The following is a 16,890-nucleotide window of genomic DNA, read 5'->3' as shown; positions in this document are numbered from 1 at the left end:
ATTTGGAACCACAGAATTGGAGAGGTGGGAGGGAGGTAAGGGGTCATCTAGGGTCAAGTCCCTGCAAACCAGGACCAGGGCTTGCTTTCTTTTCTTTTTTTAATAATTTTCTTATTTGATTTTTTGTTGATACAGTGGTGCCTTGCAAGACGAAATTAATCCATTCCGCGAGTCTCTTCGTCTTGCGGTTTTTTCGTCTTGCGAAGCACAGCTATTAGCAGCTTAGCGGCTTAGCGGCTATTAATGGCTTAGCGGCTATTAGCGGCTTAGCGGCTATTAACGGCTTAGCGGCTTTAAGAAAAAGGAAACAAACTCGCAAGAACTCGCAAGACATTTCGTCTTGCGAAGCAAGCCCATAGGGAAATTCATCTTGCGGAACGACTCAAAAAACGGAAAACCCTTTCGTCTAGCAAGTTTTTCGTCTTGCGAGGCATTCGTCTTGCGGGGCACCACTGTACACCAAGAAGAAAGAAGAAGAAGAAGAAGAAGAAGAAGAAGAAGAAGAAGAAGAAGAAGAAGAAGAAGAAGAAGAAGAAGAAGAAATACAAATGAAAATGAACACAATATTATTTACAAAACCATAAAGCAAATATTGGTCTTTGAACTATAGACCCGACCTGCCGTCTATTCCTTACTTCAATTATATATTGCTTCTTGCCAATATACACTTTTATCCTAATTTGACTAATCCTTAATTTATCTTAAATCTGATGTCTTTCTTAAAGCTACTACTGAAATTACTCGAATGCTGCGACAGAGTTTAAACTACTGTAATTATTTTTCAAATATACTTTAACGACCTCCCATTTTGAGAGAAATTCCTGTTTTGGTTTATTCTTTATTTTTTTCTGATAAACTATCTAGCTCTGCATATTCTGTCAATTTTTGAATCCATTCATGAATAGATGGGATTTCATCACTCTTCCATTTTGCAGCAATAAGAACTCTTGCTGCAACCGTAGCATATAAAAAGATACCCTTCATTTTTTGTGGTATATCCAAATCTGTAATTCCCAGCAGATAGGCTTCTGGTTTTCTGTTAAAAGACATCCTTAACATTTCTTGTAATTCTGAATAGATGCTCTCCCAAGATACCTGGATTTTATTACATAGAAACCACATGTGATGTGGGATTAGGGACGCGGCTGGCGCTGTGGGTTAAACCACAGAGCCTAGGGCTTGCCCATCAGAAGGTCGGCAATTCGAATCCCCGCAACGGGGTGAGCTCCCGTTGCTCGATCCCTGCTCCTGCCAACCTAGCAGTTTGAAAGCACATCCAAGTGCAAGTAGATAAATAGGTACCGCTTTGACGGGAAGGTAAACAGCGTTTCCGTGTGCTGCTCTGGTTGACCAGAAGAGGCATAGTCATGCTGGCCACATGACCCGGAAGCTGTACGCTGGCTCCCTCGGCCAGTAAAGCGAGATGACAACCCCAGAGTGGGTCACGACTGGACCTAATGGTCCTTTACCTTTACCTTTTTACCACATGTGATAGAGAGTACCTGATTTGTCTCCGCATCTCCAACGATTACTTGGGACCCCTTTGTACATCTTTGAGAGTTTCCAAGGTGTTAAGTACCATCGGCGGTGCATTTTTAGAAAATTCTCTCTTAAAGCATAACAATTTGTGACTTTCCAATTATTTTCCCATAAATTTTCCCATTAGGACCAGAGCTTTCACACAACACAAAAGCCACGTCTGGAAAGCTAACAATACAGCACGTTTAATGCTCGTTTCCATGTTGTTAGAATCTGGGGGGAGGGCGTTTGCAGCCCCTTCAACCTGGAAAATTGCAGGTAACAAAATTTGGGGCATACGGTTCTTTCTTGCTGTTTTTGGGGGGGCGGGGCAGAAGCAAACATGTACAGAAAGGGAGGAGCATCGTTGTTGTTTGTGGCACACCAGGACCACTGGTGTGAATGAAATTTAGCACAGCCTGCTGGTATAGCGGTAAAAAAAACTGTGGTTCCAACACATGGCTGGTACTGCAAGGTGAAAGGAACATCGGAAAATGGGGCAGAAGCGTTGGCATTATCATCTAGAAAACAATCGCAAAATTCCTATCGTCTGAACACACTCTGAAAGGTCACACTCACCAATTCTCCCGCTTCTCCTTTCTCTCCCTTGACGCCACTCTTCCCTCGAGGTCCCTGTGGGGAACAAAGAACCGTTTTGTTGCCTCAGTCGCACGGCGGGTCTCTCGCGGGATCTGAGCTGAGGATTGCTCGAGGGTACCACAGCGCTGATTTTGGGAATCGTGACTTAAGAAGGAAAGAAGGGCCTGGGTGCCAGCTCGGACCGAGGGAGGCCCATCTGGTCCAGCAATCCTGTTCTCAAAGGGGTCAACCAAATGTCCCAGCGGGGAGAGCACTGTTGCGCTCAGTTCCTACTTTTGGGTTTCCCGTTTGAGCCAGTGTGGTGTGGTGGTTAAGAGCGATAGACTCGTAATCTGGGGAACCGGGTTCGATTCCCCGCTCCTCCACATGCAGCTGCTGGGTGACCTTGGGCCAGTCACCCTTCTCTGCAGTCTCTCAGCCCCACTCACCTCACAGAGTGTTTGTTGTGGGGGAGGAAGGGAAAGGAGAATGTTAGCCGCTTTGAGACTCCTTTGGGTAGTGCTAAAACGGGATATCAAATCCAAACTCCTCTTCTTCTGGTTGGCCACGGTGAGAACAGGATGCTGGACCTCCAAGTGGCGCAGCAATAAAACAACTGGCACATTTGCAAAGCTAAGCAGTGTCCGGTATGGTTTCAAACTGGATGGGAGACCGTGTGCTGAGATTCTTGTATTGCAGGGGCTTAGACTCAACAACCCTCAGAGTCCCTTGTGACTCTATGATTATTTGAAGGGTCCCTTTGGGTTGCTCTACCAGCCGGGCTCTACTGACGTTCTCATGACAGCATAGCTTGAACGGGTGGTAAAACAACCCTGCACTTACCCTGACCCCAGGGTCTCCTGGCTCACCCTGGAACAAAGAGAAAAGAGGTGGTTGTATTATTTATTATTATTAATTGAATTTATATACCACCCTATACCCATTGGTCTCAGGGCAGTTCACAGAATAAAATCAAGATATAAAACAGCAAAATACCTAATAAAATAAAAACAACCACCCAAAGCCGCCCACAACCACCACAAAAAACACATTTTAAAAGGGCATAGGATGTAGCCAAAGGCCTGGTTAAAAAGGAACGGTTTTGCCTGGCGCCTAAAGGTGTATAATGACAGTGCCAGGCAAACTTCCCTGGGGAGAGCATTCCTTAGATGGGGAGCCACTGCAGAGAAGGCCCCGTTCTTGTGTTGCCAGCCTCCGAACCTCTTGAGGAGGAGGCACATGAAGGAGGGCCTCAGAAGATGATCTCAGGGTCCAGGTAGGTTCATACGGTGGAGGTATTGCGGTCCTGAGCCATTTTGTTGTTGTTTAGTCATTTTGTTGTGTCCGACTCTTCGTGACCCCATGGACCAGAGCATGCCAGGCACTCCTGTCTTCCACTGCCTCCCGCAGTTTGGTCAAACTCATGTCCGTAGCTTCGAGAACACTGTCCCACCATCTCACCCCTTGGCCTGCTTGCAGGCGCATACACACCTTGACTGACAATCCAGGCGGTCCCTGCGGTCCGGGGAGTCCGGGCAAACCCGGTGGTCCTGGCACTCCGGGAACTCCTGGCTGCCCCTTGTAACCCTGAAATGGTTTAACCCAAACATCTAAACAACTGTCTTGGATGCAGAGGATAACAGCTGGGGAACCCCCAAGGGAAGAAGGCTCAGGACCTGGGAATTGTTGGGACAACAATGGGTGGTCAGAGGGAGAAGGGGGAGCAGACTGGGAGGAGGAGGTGTTGGAAACTGAAGAGGCAACAGGGTTTAGTGTGCGGGCAGAGTCTGTGGCAGAGAGCAGTTCAGGCTCCAAGGCAGAAGTGGAGGCTGGAGGCAAGGGGGGCCAAGAGGGAGGTAGGCTGCTGAAAAAGCCCAGGAGGTCTTCCCCTCCTGCTGCAACCAGTTCCCTTCCTCCCTGGTCTCCCAGCATCAGGAGAGGTATGAAGAGGGCAAGGTAGAGACAGACAAGGCGGGGAAGTCTCAGATTGCTTGGGAAGGATCCAGGAGAAGAGGAGGAGACTTAGGCAACTGTGGGAAGGCCTCACTGGGGCAAGATCTATTGGGAGGAATTGCTGTGCTAACTGGACGCCTGGCCTCCTGAGCAGTTTGTTCCTTTGAATAAAGAGTTCACGGATCCTGCGTGAGTTATTTCTGACCTGCTCTTGGCAACCACCCAACAGCAACACAGCCTCCGTTGCACTACGAGGCTCCCCATCACTACCCATGCTGCTCGCGGCAGCCTCTTCTCATCCCATACACGAGGCATCTGACCCACCAGCAAGGGATGGAAGCAATAAACTCTCCTAGGGCTCAGAGTCAGAGGGAGGAGAGAGAGGAGTTCAGTAAACTGTGTTGAATTCAGAGTCTGGGCAAAGCCATGTCCAACCTCTAGAGGAAACAGGATGTATTGGGGTGAAGGGTCAAGTAATAGAAATATTAAGGAGGACAGAATATTTTGCTCCTACTTACCGGTGGGCCAGGTAATCCGTTTTGCCCTGGAATGACCTCCATGCCTCCTAGGACATATCCCGATTCCCCCTGCAGAAGAGGAGATGCTGCATTTACATGCTGCTAATCAGGAAGATCACAGGTCTATTTCCATGGGGAAAGACCAAAGAAACCCAAGACGGCAAAAAAGGAGAAGGGAAGAAATTTGAACCAATTCACATTTTAAGGCAAACCTACCTGTGACTCAGCTATATAGCTGCAAATGTCATGTTTTAGGTGCATTATACAAATGTGACACAATAATTAAATGAAACAAATACCTAAGTCGAATGTATGAAAAAGGATATAAAATAAAACTGTGCGATACCATGACAATAGAAAAAGTATAACGAGAACAATTGGAAGTTTCATGCTGAAAATTTTATTTGATAGACAAGATGCCGTATAAATCTTTGAGGGGTTTTTTCTCATTTCTTTCCCCCCTTCTTTTGTCTTTTTTTTTTCTTCTTGCTTTTACGTTGTGATGATCTTTTCTTTTTGTATTTAACTTTGCTATACTTAACTTTGTTGTATGTTTGTATGTTGGTATTTTAAACCAATAAAGATTTATTAAAAAATTAAAAACAAAACAAAAGCAAATGCGATACGAGAGGGCGATGGTGAGCTTATGGGAAATTCAATATATAATATATATTTTAAAACGTTGTTTTAAAAGCATTTTCACAGTGTTTTGTGATTCAGCCCTGATCTGCATTTTCTGAAATGACACGAGAACTTGCGCCTTAGGGAAGTCACATCAGTGCTGCTAACGCAGCGGTTTTGCATCACCCCTGGAGGTACGCCCCATTGTCTCTCAAGACAGTTGGATACCAACAAGAACTACTTATTTTCCACACTTTGGTCCCACACTTGGAGATGGAGAAGGGCCTGAGATGATGATCTTAGGGTCCAGGCAGGTTCGTGCAGAGAAAGATGGTTTGCACAGTCACACGCACATCAATTGTGTCATCAGGATTTAAAAGGCATACAGGAAACTTACTCTATCTCCTTTTGGCCCTGGAGGTCCTGGGTATCCCGGAGGGCCCTAGAACACCAAGCAAAGGATGGAGGTTTAGGTTCCTGCAGAAACAGAGAATCTGAAGGCACCAAGAGATCTCATGCACTGCCTGAGGTGAGGGACAAGATGGGGCCTTTAACTCCATTCCATGCATAGAAGCTGACTGGATGGCATATGAATCTTACTTCAAGATGGCTTCTCCTACAGAAGTCTACAGCCAGAGGGCTCTGAAAGACCACCGTCTGCACCACCACCTCACTGTGCTTAACAATAAGGCCAACCCTAATTTCTCTCCCCATAACTTCCCTACTTCCTGGGACCTCTACTCAGCCTTCAGCGTGTCTTCCACATACAGTGGTACCTCGGCTTATTAACTTAATCCATTCCGGAAGTCTGTTCTTAAACCGAAACCGTTCTTAAACCGAGGCACGCTTTCCCTAATGAGGCCTCCCGCCGCCAGTGCCCTTCCACCGTTCGGATTCTGAGGTAAAGTTCCCAAACCAGAACACTACTACTTCTGGTTTTGTGGCGTTCGTAAACCGAATTGTTTGTAAACAGGACTGTCCTTAAACTGAGGTCTCACTGTATCTCCTTTTGGTTTCGACAGCAAACAAAACCAGACAATGTTTCCTTCCCTCATAAAAACCAGACTTCAAGCATCCTGTATCGACGCTCCCCAAGCATTCCAGTCTGGCCAAGCACTGCCAGAGGTTCCCCCATAAGCAAGCATAAAAAGACACAGCTTGACTTAGTTTAACTCAAAACAAAAAAAATTCCTTCCAGTAGCACCTTAAAGACCAACTAAGTTAGTTCTTGGTATGAGCTTTCGTGTGCATGCACACTTCTTCAGATACACTGAAACAGAAGTTGCCAGATCCTTCTATATAGAGAGAAGGTGGGGAGGGGTATTACTCAGAAGGGTGGTGGGAATGGGTGATTGGCAGATAGCTGTGATGAGCCTGTTGACGACTCTTAACGACTGCAATAGGTCTTACAGGAAAAAGCAATCCAATTGGATTCTTATCTCATTATACATGACAAAGCCATTTTTCACCTTCTCACCCCTTGCTTTTTCCTGTAAGACCTATTGCAGTCGTTAAGAGTCGTCAACAGGCTCATCACAGCTATCTGCCAATCACCCATTCCCACCACCCTTCTGAGTAATACCCCTCCCCACCTTCTCACTATATAGAAGGATCTGGCAACTTCTGTTTCAGTGTATCTGAAGAAGTGTGCATGCACACGAAAGCTCATACCAAGAACTAACTTAGTTGGTCTTTAAGGTGCTACTGGAAGGAAATTTTTTTGTTTTGACTATGGCAGACCAACACGGCTACCTATCTGTAACTTAGTTTAACTCAGTCAATCAGAGGTGCTCAACGGTCACATGCAAAAAGACGGTGCAAATGTGCAGGAAACCTGTAAATGCCCACCCAAGGGACTAACAGGCTTGTTTTAAAAAATTGGGAGGGCAGGACACTGGTTGGGAAAAGGGGTCATACGACCAACTTACATGATCCCCTTGAATGCCAGGGAGACCCTGTCAATCAACAAAGAGAAAGAATAGTGGATGTTACAAAGACTGGAGACAATAAGGCAAACCTTCCGAAGGTACTTTCAATTCAGACCCAAATATCTACCATGAGTCCAGGGGAACCAGGGGGACCAGTTCGTCCAGGCCTGCCAGGCAATCCAGGAATCCCATCTTTGCCAGGAAGTCCCTAAATATCAATGGGAAACAGCAGAGTTGAGATGGAAGGGAGTCTCTTGCGAAAAATGTGTGCTGCTGCTGGAAGCATTTTGAAGGACGCTGTTGAAGGAATGGGTTTCCCATTCTAAAATCTGACTGTGCAGTCAGTCTGAAACGGGCCCCAAAATCCCATTTTTCCTTCTCCAAGGGTGCATTAGCTAAAAATCATTAACTTGAGCTCTTGAGCAAATGTATAACAAGAACACAGCTGTATAAACAAAGCTCTCTCCCTTATCAGTCTGTGACGCCTAATGAATGGCCTTGCCAGTTCCAAAGTGGAGCAGGGATGACACATCTGGGTCTTATCTTACAACCTGACCACAATGATGCACAGAGCAGAATAAACTCTTTCTCTGAACCAAACCTCGATGTCATTTGACTCCTTCCTCCCTGTTCTGGGAGCAACGCTCACCCTACCAATCAGTAAAGTCTAATAAGGCTACACTGTTACCTTTACAGTTCAATGGCAAAACATCTCAGGGTGGTTCGCAGAACAGAATGCAAGATAAAACACAGCAAATCATTAAATCAAAACAACAAGACAATAACATCCCCTTTCCACAGATCTGTTTAAAAGGCTGTAGGATATTAATCAGCCCAAAGACCTGGTTGGAGAGGAATGTTTTAAATATATATAATGAAGGCACCTATAATGAAGGCACCAGGTGAAACTCCCTGGGGAGAGGGGAGCATTCCACAAACAGGGAGCCACTACAGAAAAGGCCCGTCCACGTGTTGACGCAAAACCCAGCCTGTTCCCTCACTTACCCGCTCTCCTTTTTCCCCCTTGGTGGTGAAACTAAAAGGGTCGTAGCCCCCTCCTGTGCGAAGACCCGTGAAGCTCTGGAAAGGAAAGTCAGAAAAGGAGTGTCATTCAAGATGCTGTTCTCCTCCTCATTCTCCTCCCTGCTCCCCAAGGTCAAGACATCTGCTTTTTAGAAGTCGATTGCATTTGCAACACAGACTGTATACAGCAAGGTGGGGACCCTGGCAGCCCCCAACCCGCCCGGTGTTGTTCGAGTTTATTAATAAAGCAACCAAATCCAGGCTGTTTACCTTCCCGCCGGAGTGGTACCTATTTATCTACTTGCACTGGCATGCTTTTGAACTGCTAGGTAGGCAGGAGCAGGGGCCGAGCAATGGGAGCTCACCCCGTTGCGGGGATTCGAACCACTGACCTTCCGATCAGCAAGCCCAAGAGACTCAGTGGTTTAGAACACAGCGCCACCCGTGCCCAGTATTTAGTGTATGGTGTCCTTTCCTGCATATTCAACAGCACTGATATGCCTTCCAGATAATTTGAAAATGCAGGGCTGTAAGTATTGGTGTTTTGCAACTCTGACCTGTTGCAGGACCTTAGCCAGACCTTAGCAGAGCATACGCAGAGCTGCAGAAAGCAATCAGTTGCAGGCAGGATGGATGAAGCAGGAACAAGACGCTGCTACTAGTAACTTGGTTACTTAGAGGTGTTTATTATTTACAGCAGACTCTACAAGTTACTTAAAGGGAGCTGTGGGTTAAACCACAGAGCCTAGGACTTGCCGATCAGAAGGTGGGCGGTTCGAATCCCCATGATGGGGTGAGCTCCCATTGCTTGGTCCCTGCTCCTGCCAACCTAGCAGTTCAAAAGCACCTCAAAGTGCAAGTAGATAAATAGGTACCGTTCCGGCGGGAAGGTAAATGGTGTTTCCGTGCGCTGCTCTGGTTCGCCAGAAGCAGCTTAGTTATGCTGGCCACATGACCTGGAAGCTGTACGGCGGCTCCCTCGGCCAATAAAACGAGATGAGTGCCGCAACCCCAGAGTCGGCCACGACTGGACCTAATGGTCAGGGGTCCCTTTACCTTTACCTACAAGTTACTATATACCGTATTTTTCGCTCTATAAGACGCACCAGACCACAAGACACACCTAGTTTTTGGAAGAGGAAAACAAGAAAAAAAATATTCTGAATCTCAGAAGCCAGAACAGCAAGAGGGATCGCTGCGCAGTGAAAGCAGCAATCAATCCCTCTTGCTGTTCTGGCTTGTGGGATAGCTGTGCAGCCTGCATTCGCTCCATAAGACTCACACACATTTCCCCTTACTTTTTAGGAGGGAAAAAGTGAGTCTTATAGAGCAAAAAATACGGTACATGAACAGATACGGATCTTAGCTGGCTCTCTCTTAACAAACTCCAAACGACTCTTAGACTCCACACTGACCAACACCCACTCCTGCCAGTAAGGTCATAAGTCATCATGCCTGTGTGAGACCTCAACCAATTGCAGAGCTGTTTCCAAGGTCCCATATCTCTAGGCAGATAACTCCTCTCTGCTCAGTCATCCTTGGCTTTCGGCCAATGCTTAATTGACTCTGTGTGAAGCTGCACAGAATGGCAGGTAGTCAAAAAACCCAACAGTAAGTGATTTGTGAAGATGTCATTGGGCTACATCTCCCATCTTTCCTAACTATTGGCCATGCTGTTCAAGGCTGATAGGAACTGGAGATCAGCAACATCTGGAGATGCTCAGCTTTTCCATCCCTGCAGCAGAAGTCCTAGGTTCTTCTGGAGCTCCGTTCTAGAGAGGAATCTCAACCCAACCTCAACAGACCCAAGCATGGTGCTAATAGAAAGAACGTTGTGCCTGTGAGGTCTCTTTCGTGGGCCTTAAAAAGACAAAACTCCTTCCCCAACCTACTGGATCATCACTTACCACATCTCCAGGTGGGCCTTGGTCTCCCTGGGCAAGGAAGGAAAATGAGAAAAGACATAAGTTCATAGAAATGTAGGTATTATAAGCGTAGATACACCGAAGGAATTGAGAATGCTATTTATACACGCAACCACAGCTGTGGGAACATTACTAGCCCAACATTGGAAAGGAGATAAGATACCATCTAAAACAGATTGGCAGACAAAATTATTCGAATATGCTGAGATGGCAAGATTAACAGGAGAAGTTAGAAACCATGACGACCAAAAATGTAATACAAACATAGACAATATTTAAAAGATCATTGCAAATATTTGAAATCTCTGGCAGGCTTCGAATGTCTCCTGCAAAGTGACATAAATTATGGATCTAGATTCAGGTAGGTAGCCGTGTTGGTCTGATGCAGTTGAAATATATATAAAAATAAAAATAATTGTCCAGTAGCACCTTAGAGACCAACTAAGTTTGTTCTTGGTATAAGCTTTCGTGTGCATGCCCACTTCTTCAGATATATGGATATATTGGACAAATACAATCTTGTTGTTGTTTAGTCATGTCCGACTCTTCGTGACCCCCTGGACCAGAGCACGCCAGGCCCTCCTGTCTTCCACTGCCTCCTGCAGTTTGGTCAAACTCATGCTGGTCTCTTCGAGAACACTGTCCCACCATCTCGTCCTCTGTCGTCCCCTTCTCCTTGTGCCCTCCATCTTTCCCAACATCAGGGTCTTTTCCAGGGAGTCTTCTCTTCTCATGAGGTGGCCAAAGTCTTGGAGCCTCAGCTTCAGGATCTGTCCTTCCAGTGAGCACTCAGGGCTGATTTCCTTCAGAATGGAGAGGTTGGATCTTCTTGCAGTCCATGGGACTCTCAAGAGTCTCCTCCAGCACCATAATTCAAAAGCATCCATTCTTCAGCGATCAGCCTTCTTTATGGTCCAGCTCTCACTTCCATACATCAGTACTGGGAAAACCATGGCTTTAACTATACGGACCTTTGTTGGCAAGGTGATGTCTCTGCTTTTTAAGATGCTGTCTAGGTTTGTCATTGCTTTTCTCCCAAGAAGCAGGCGTCTTTTAATTTTGTGATACAATCGTAATAAAATCTAGATACTACTTAATATGCAGTAAATATAGGAACCACGTTCGGGTGGAGGGAAGTCTTAGTAATTTACTTTTTTATATGAATTTACGTTATTTCCAACATTCAAGTATTTATTTATCTATGTATATTTTGGATGGAAAATAACAATATTATTTGTTTGTTTGTTTGTTTGTTTGTTTGTTTGTTTATTCCCCAGCCACTCTGGGCGGCTTCCAACAGAAGGTTAAAAATACATTAAAACACCAGTCATTAAAAACTTCCCTAAACAGGGATGCATACCCCAATTTTTTGTAATAAAGTTTATATGCAAAAAAAAAAAAAAAAAATAGATTCATAGAAATGTAGAACTGTAGAGGAAGGAGAGACCACAACCTCTGAGGGAGACTTTTCCACTGCAGAACAGCTCCTACTATCAGAAAGTACCGTATTTTTCGCCCTATAGGACGCACTTTTTCCCCTCCAAAAACGAAGGGGAAATGTGTGTGCGTCTTATGGGGCAAATGCAGGCTTTCACTGAAGCCAGGAGAGCGAGAGGGGTCGGTGCGCACCGACCCCTCTCACTCTCCAGGCTTCAGGAGAGCCCCAGCGCCAGCCCCACAAGGTCAGGGGACAGAGGGAGGCGGAACACCGCCATCCCGCTGTCTCCCGAAGTGGTTTGGAGGCTGACGGCGGGGAGACCCCGCCGCCAGCCCCGCAAGCTCCGGGGACAGCTGGGAGATGCAGCGCGTCTTCCTGCTGTCCCCAGACCTGATCTGAAGGCGGGCGGTGGGGAGAAGAGCGCTTCTCCCCGCTGCCTGCCCCGCAAGCTCCGGGGACAGCAGGGAGACACAGTGCGTCTTCCTGCTGTCCCCGGACCTGATCTGAAGGTGGGCGGCGGGGAGAAGAGCGCTTCTCCCCGCTGCCTGCCTCGCAAGCTCCGGGGACAGCAGGGAGACGCAGCGCTGTCCCCAGACCTGGTCTGAAGGCGGGCAGGGGGGAGAAGAGCGCTTCTCCCCGCTGCCTGCCCCGCAAGCTCCGGGGACAGCAGGGATACACAGTGCGTCTTCCTGCTGTCCCCGGACCTGATCTGAAGGCAGGCGGCGGGGAGAAGAGCGCTTCTCCCCGCTGCCTGCCTCGCAAGCTCCGGGGACAGCAGGGAGACGCAGCGCTGTCCCCAGACCTGATCTGAAGGCGGGCGGCGGGGAGAAGAGCGCTTCTCCCCGCTGCCTGCCTCGCAAGCTCCGGGGACAGCAGGGAGACGCAGTGCGTCTTCCTGCTGTCCCCGGACCTGATCTGAAGGCAGGCGGCAGGGAGAAGAGCGCTTCTCCCCGCTGCCTGCCTCGCAAGCTCCGGGGACAGCAGGGAGATGCAGCGCTGTCCCCAGACCTGATCTGAAGGCGGGCGGCGGGGAGAAGAGCGCTTCTCCCCGCTGCCTGCCTCGCAAGCTCCGGGGACAGCAGGGAGACGCATCGCTGTCCCCAGACCTGGTCTGAAGGCGGGCGGGGGGGAGAAGAGCGCTTCTCCCCGCCGCCAGCCCCGCAAGCTCCGGGGACAGCTGGGAGATGCAGCGCGTCTTCCTGCTGTCCCCAGACCTGATCTGAAGGCGGGCGGTGGGGAGAAGAGCGCTTCTCCCCGCTGCCTGCCCCGCAAGCTCCGGGGACAGCAGGGAGACACAGTGCGTCTTCCTGCTGTCCCCGGACCTGATCTGAAGGCGGGCGGCGGGGAGAAGAGCGCTTCTCCCCGCTGCCTGCCCCGCAAGCTCCGGGGACAGCAGGGAGACGCAGCGCTGTCCCCGGACCTGGTCTGAAGGCGGGCGGGGGGGAGAAGAGCGCTTCTCCCCGCTGCCTGCCTCGCAAGCTCCGGGGACAGCAGGGAGACGCAGTGCGTCTTCCTGCTGTCCCCGGACCTGATCTGAAGGCAGGCGGCAGGGAGAAGAGCGCTTCTCCCCGCTGCCTGCCTCGCAAGCTCCGGGGACAGCAGGGAGATGCAGCGCTGTCCCCAGACCTGATCTGAAGGCGGGCGGCGGGGAGAAGAGCGCTTCTCCCCGCTGCCTGCCTCGCAAGCTCCGGGGACAGCAGGGAGACGCATCGCTGTCCCCAGACCTGGTCTGAAGGCGGGCGGGGGGGAGAAGAGCGCTTCTCCCCGCCGCCAGCCCCGCAAGCTCCGGGGACAGCTGGGAGATGCAGCGCGTCTTCCTGCTGTCCCCAGACCTGATCTGAAGGCGGGCGGTGGGGAGAAGAGCGCTTCTCCCCGCTGCCTGCCCCGCAAGCTCCGGGGACAGCAGGGAGACACAGTGCGTCTTCCTGCTGTCCCCGGACCTGATCTGAAGGCGGGCGGCGGGGAGAAGAGCGCTTCTCCCCGCTGCCTGCCCCGCAAGCTCCGGGGACAGCAGGGAGACGCAGCGCTGTCCCCGGACCTGGTCTGAAGGCGGGCGGGGGGGAGAAGAGCGCTTCTCCCCGCTGCCTGCCCTGCAAGCTCCGGGGACAGCTGGGAGGCGCAGCGCGTCTTCCCGCTGTCCCCAGACCTGGTCTGAAGGCGGACTGCGGGGAGAAGAGCGCTTCTCCCCGCTGCCGGCCCCACAAGCGCCTGGGGGGGGGGAATTTTTTTTCTTTATTTCCCCCCAAAAAAACTTGATGCGTCCTATGGGCCGGTGCGTCCTATGGGGCGCAAAATACGGTACTTACTGATGTTTAGTCATAGGAACCGAGGGCATTTTTATGGGAGGAATTAGTTCTGCGGCATCAGCCTTTCAGAGCAGGTGGCCTGTGGGCAATTCAGTTGAAAGCACAGGCTGTCAGGCCAGGGACAGCTCAATCCAAGCAAGAATTTGCTCAGAAGGAGGCGCGAGATCTGTCTCATCAGCTTTAAAGGAGCCCATGGGATCCTGTCCCCTGACAGCAGCAACACAAACCTTTGCCTAAATGCCTCTCACAATGGAACCTGATTCTTCCCTCCAGGATGGTTTCCAGTTACCATCCTTTTAACTGTCTGGGCTTTCCATTGCAGCCTCTTTCATTGCAAGCCACGTTTCCGTTTGAGCAGTGCGTAATTTATTGTGCAGAAAAGCTGCTTGCCTCATCGGCAATTGTGCAGGCTCTGGCTCATTTGAAGTTGTTGTTGCTTCTTAGGGCCCTTGTATTTATGGGACCGCCTCTCCTGGTCTGCCCCGCAGAGGACCTTAAGGTCCATGAATAACCATAGTTTAGAGGTCCCGGGCCCTAAGAAACTTTGACTATCCTCCACCAGGGCCAGGGCCTTTTCAGTGATGGCTCCGACCTGGTGGAATGCTCTGTCCCATGAGACCAGGGCCCTGCAGGATTTAACCTCCTTCCGTCGGGCCTGTAAGACAAAGCTAATCTGCCTGGCCTTTAATTTGAATTCAGCCTGATCTTTTATTTCCCTTCTCTTCCCTCCCCCTCCCCTTTTATGAAGATCTCCCGCTCTGAGACCCCACGGCTAATTCTCCCCTGGTCTCCTTGCTGGCCCAAGTAGGACCAATTCAGCCAGCTAGCCCTGGGGATTATCTAATGCTTATTAGATGGACTTCCCCTAAATTGATTTCTGAACTTTGAATTTTATTGTTATTCATGTTTTTATACTGTATTTTATGCTGCTTTTACAACTAAGTGTTTTAAATTTGTTGTTAGCCGCCCTGAGCCCGTTTTTTGAACCAGGAAGGGCGGGGTATAAATAAAAAATTATTTATTTATTATTTATTTATGGCTTCAGCGAGGGCCTGGAAAGGTATTTAGGAGCACTCGTTTCCCCAGATCAGTTTAAGAACAGCTGGGTGATCGCATAACTAATGTTACAGCTACAGTATCCTAAATATTTCTAGTCCAGAGTCTTAATTCATAATCTGCATTCTGTAAACAGGTTATCTGTTTAGCCTCTGGTGCTTCCAAACATTGTGAATCCAGAACAAACAAACAAAAACCACAACCCGAAAAACCCTGATCAAGTTATAATACTTGCCTTCTCGCCTTTCTGCGCCTGCAAACAGAGAACAGCAATTATTATTGTTGTTTTTGTTATTAGGCCTTTATTTTATTCCACCCTTCAGCCAAAAAAGGCTCCCAGAGTGGCCTTCAAGTATTAATGAGACTCTGACTTCAGGTTTGCAGTATAAGAGACGCAACACAAAAGGAAAGGGAACTAGGAGGAAAGAGGAGGAAATCGACCACAGGAACTAATTCTTAGTTAGAGAGATCTGGAATGGAAATATTTGAAGAGAAGCATTAGACCCCAGGCCCAAGTTTCCCATCCAATACATTTACGTTACAGCGATTGTTCCACTGGCATAGCAATGATGTATGATTTTACCCTCCGTATAATTAGGATTGCTCTGCCCACCTCTCCCTCATTTTTTTGGTCTCGTGCATTTTAATCCGTAGGCAGCTGCCTGTATCTACACTTTATCTCCATTTCCCAACTTGCTTTGTGCAACGGCATATTCTTCTTTCCAATTTCCCTGCAATTACATCTCGGACAAACCTCCTTCTTTCCATCCCATTTCTTAGAATGTGCCCTATCATCTCCCGAGACAGACGGATGCCAACAACTGAATTGCCTCTTCATCGTAATTGGTATCAGTCTTTGTCCCTCTCCCAGCCCGTCCAATTTCCCTTTCTATTCAACTCCTTTCACCTATTCTGTTTTTCGCCACCAGTTTTGCAAACGTCTCTGTTGCTCACACAGCTTTCCATTCTGCCCACGCTGCACTTAATAAGTGTGTCTTCCTCATTCCCTTTTTTCAGGGGTCATCTTATTCCCATCCGGGGGGAAACGGCAGGTATAAATAAATATAGAATGATAATTTTTCTTCCCATCCCATTTCTCATCTCATAAAAATGTCATATTCACTGTATACAACTTGCATTCAGGGGGCGAGCTGGTGTGGAGGACTCCCTGGTCCTGAATGGGGTAACTGTGCCCCCTGAAGGACCAGGTGCGCAGCCTGGGAGTCATTTTGGACTCACAGCTGTCCATGGAGGCGCAGGTCAGTTCTGTGTCCAGGGCAGCTGTTTATCAGCTCCATCTGGTACACAGGCTGAGACCCTGCCTGCCCGCGGACTGTCTCACCAGAATTCTTCCAACTCTTCTTGTTCTTTTTCTCCTTGTTTTTTCTTTTTCTTTTCTTCCTTTTTTCTTTTGTGTTTTTTTATGTGTGTGCTTATCTGAAGTGTGTATGTATGTATGTATGTGTTTGCTTGTATTTTGTAATAGTTATGCTAAATAAAATTATAAAATTATAAGAAAAGAAAAGTAACAAGAAGGCGGGCAGGGAAGAGAGGAAGTAATTTAAAAGGAGTGGACTAGCAGAACGAAGGACAGAGTTAGTCAGAGATAATAATAATAATAATAATAATAATAATAATAATAATAATAATAATAATTTATTATTTATTATTTATACCCCACCCATCTGGCTGGGCCTCCCCAGCCACTCTGGGCGGCTTCCATAGAAACCAAAAATACAGTGAAATATCATACATTAAAAACTTCCCTTAACAGGGCTGCCTTAAGATGTCTTCTGAATGTCAGGTAGTTGTTTATCGCTTTGACATCTGCTGGAAGGGCGTTCCACAGGGAGGGCGCCACTACCGAGAAGGCCCTCTGCCTGGTTCCCTGTAGCTTTGCTTCTCGCAATGAGGGAACTGCCAGAAGGCCCTCGGCGCTGGATCTCAGTGTCCGGGCAGAATGATGGGGGTGGAGACGCTCCTTCAGGTATACTGGACCGAGGCCGTTTAGGGCTTTAAAGGTCA

The 16,890-nt window shown here is 48.4% G+C and overlaps 1 protein-coding gene across 1 annotated transcript in view; it reads right to left on the bottom strand.

The window, feature by feature from the left end:
* Positions 1 to 16,890, bottom strand: part of LOC114605525 (uncharacterized) — a 231,287-nt gene that overhangs the window by 138,739 nt on the left and 75,658 nt on the right. Inside the window, exons 23-32 of the mRNA XM_077935611.1 lie at positions 15,101 to 15,118; positions 10,048 to 10,074; positions 8,123 to 8,197; positions 7,245 to 7,325; positions 7,118 to 7,144; positions 5,587 to 5,631; positions 4,569 to 4,637; positions 3,589 to 3,684; positions 2,941 to 2,967; positions 2,098 to 2,151 (exon numbers count right to left, since the gene is read on the bottom strand). Of these exons, the coding sequence (XP_077791737.1) occupies positions 2,098 to 2,151; positions 2,941 to 2,967; positions 3,589 to 3,684; positions 4,569 to 4,637; positions 5,587 to 5,631; positions 7,118 to 7,144; positions 7,245 to 7,325; positions 8,123 to 8,197; positions 10,048 to 10,074; positions 15,101 to 15,118 (519 nt within the window). The remainder of the gene's footprint in view (positions 1 to 2,097; positions 2,152 to 2,940; positions 2,968 to 3,588; positions 3,685 to 4,568; positions 4,638 to 5,586; positions 5,632 to 7,117; positions 7,145 to 7,244; positions 7,326 to 8,122; positions 8,198 to 10,047; positions 10,075 to 15,100; positions 15,119 to 16,890) is intronic.

The sequence above is a fragment of the Podarcis muralis genome, chromosome 10, assembly GCF_964188315.1.
Source record: "Podarcis muralis chromosome 10, rPodMur119.hap1.1, whole genome shotgun sequence".
Taxonomy (NCBI): Eukaryota; Metazoa; Chordata; class Lepidosauria; order Squamata; family Lacertidae; genus Podarcis; species Podarcis muralis.
Note: the sequence above shows the minus strand (reverse complement) of the source record. Positions and strands in the feature narration are given on the sequence as shown.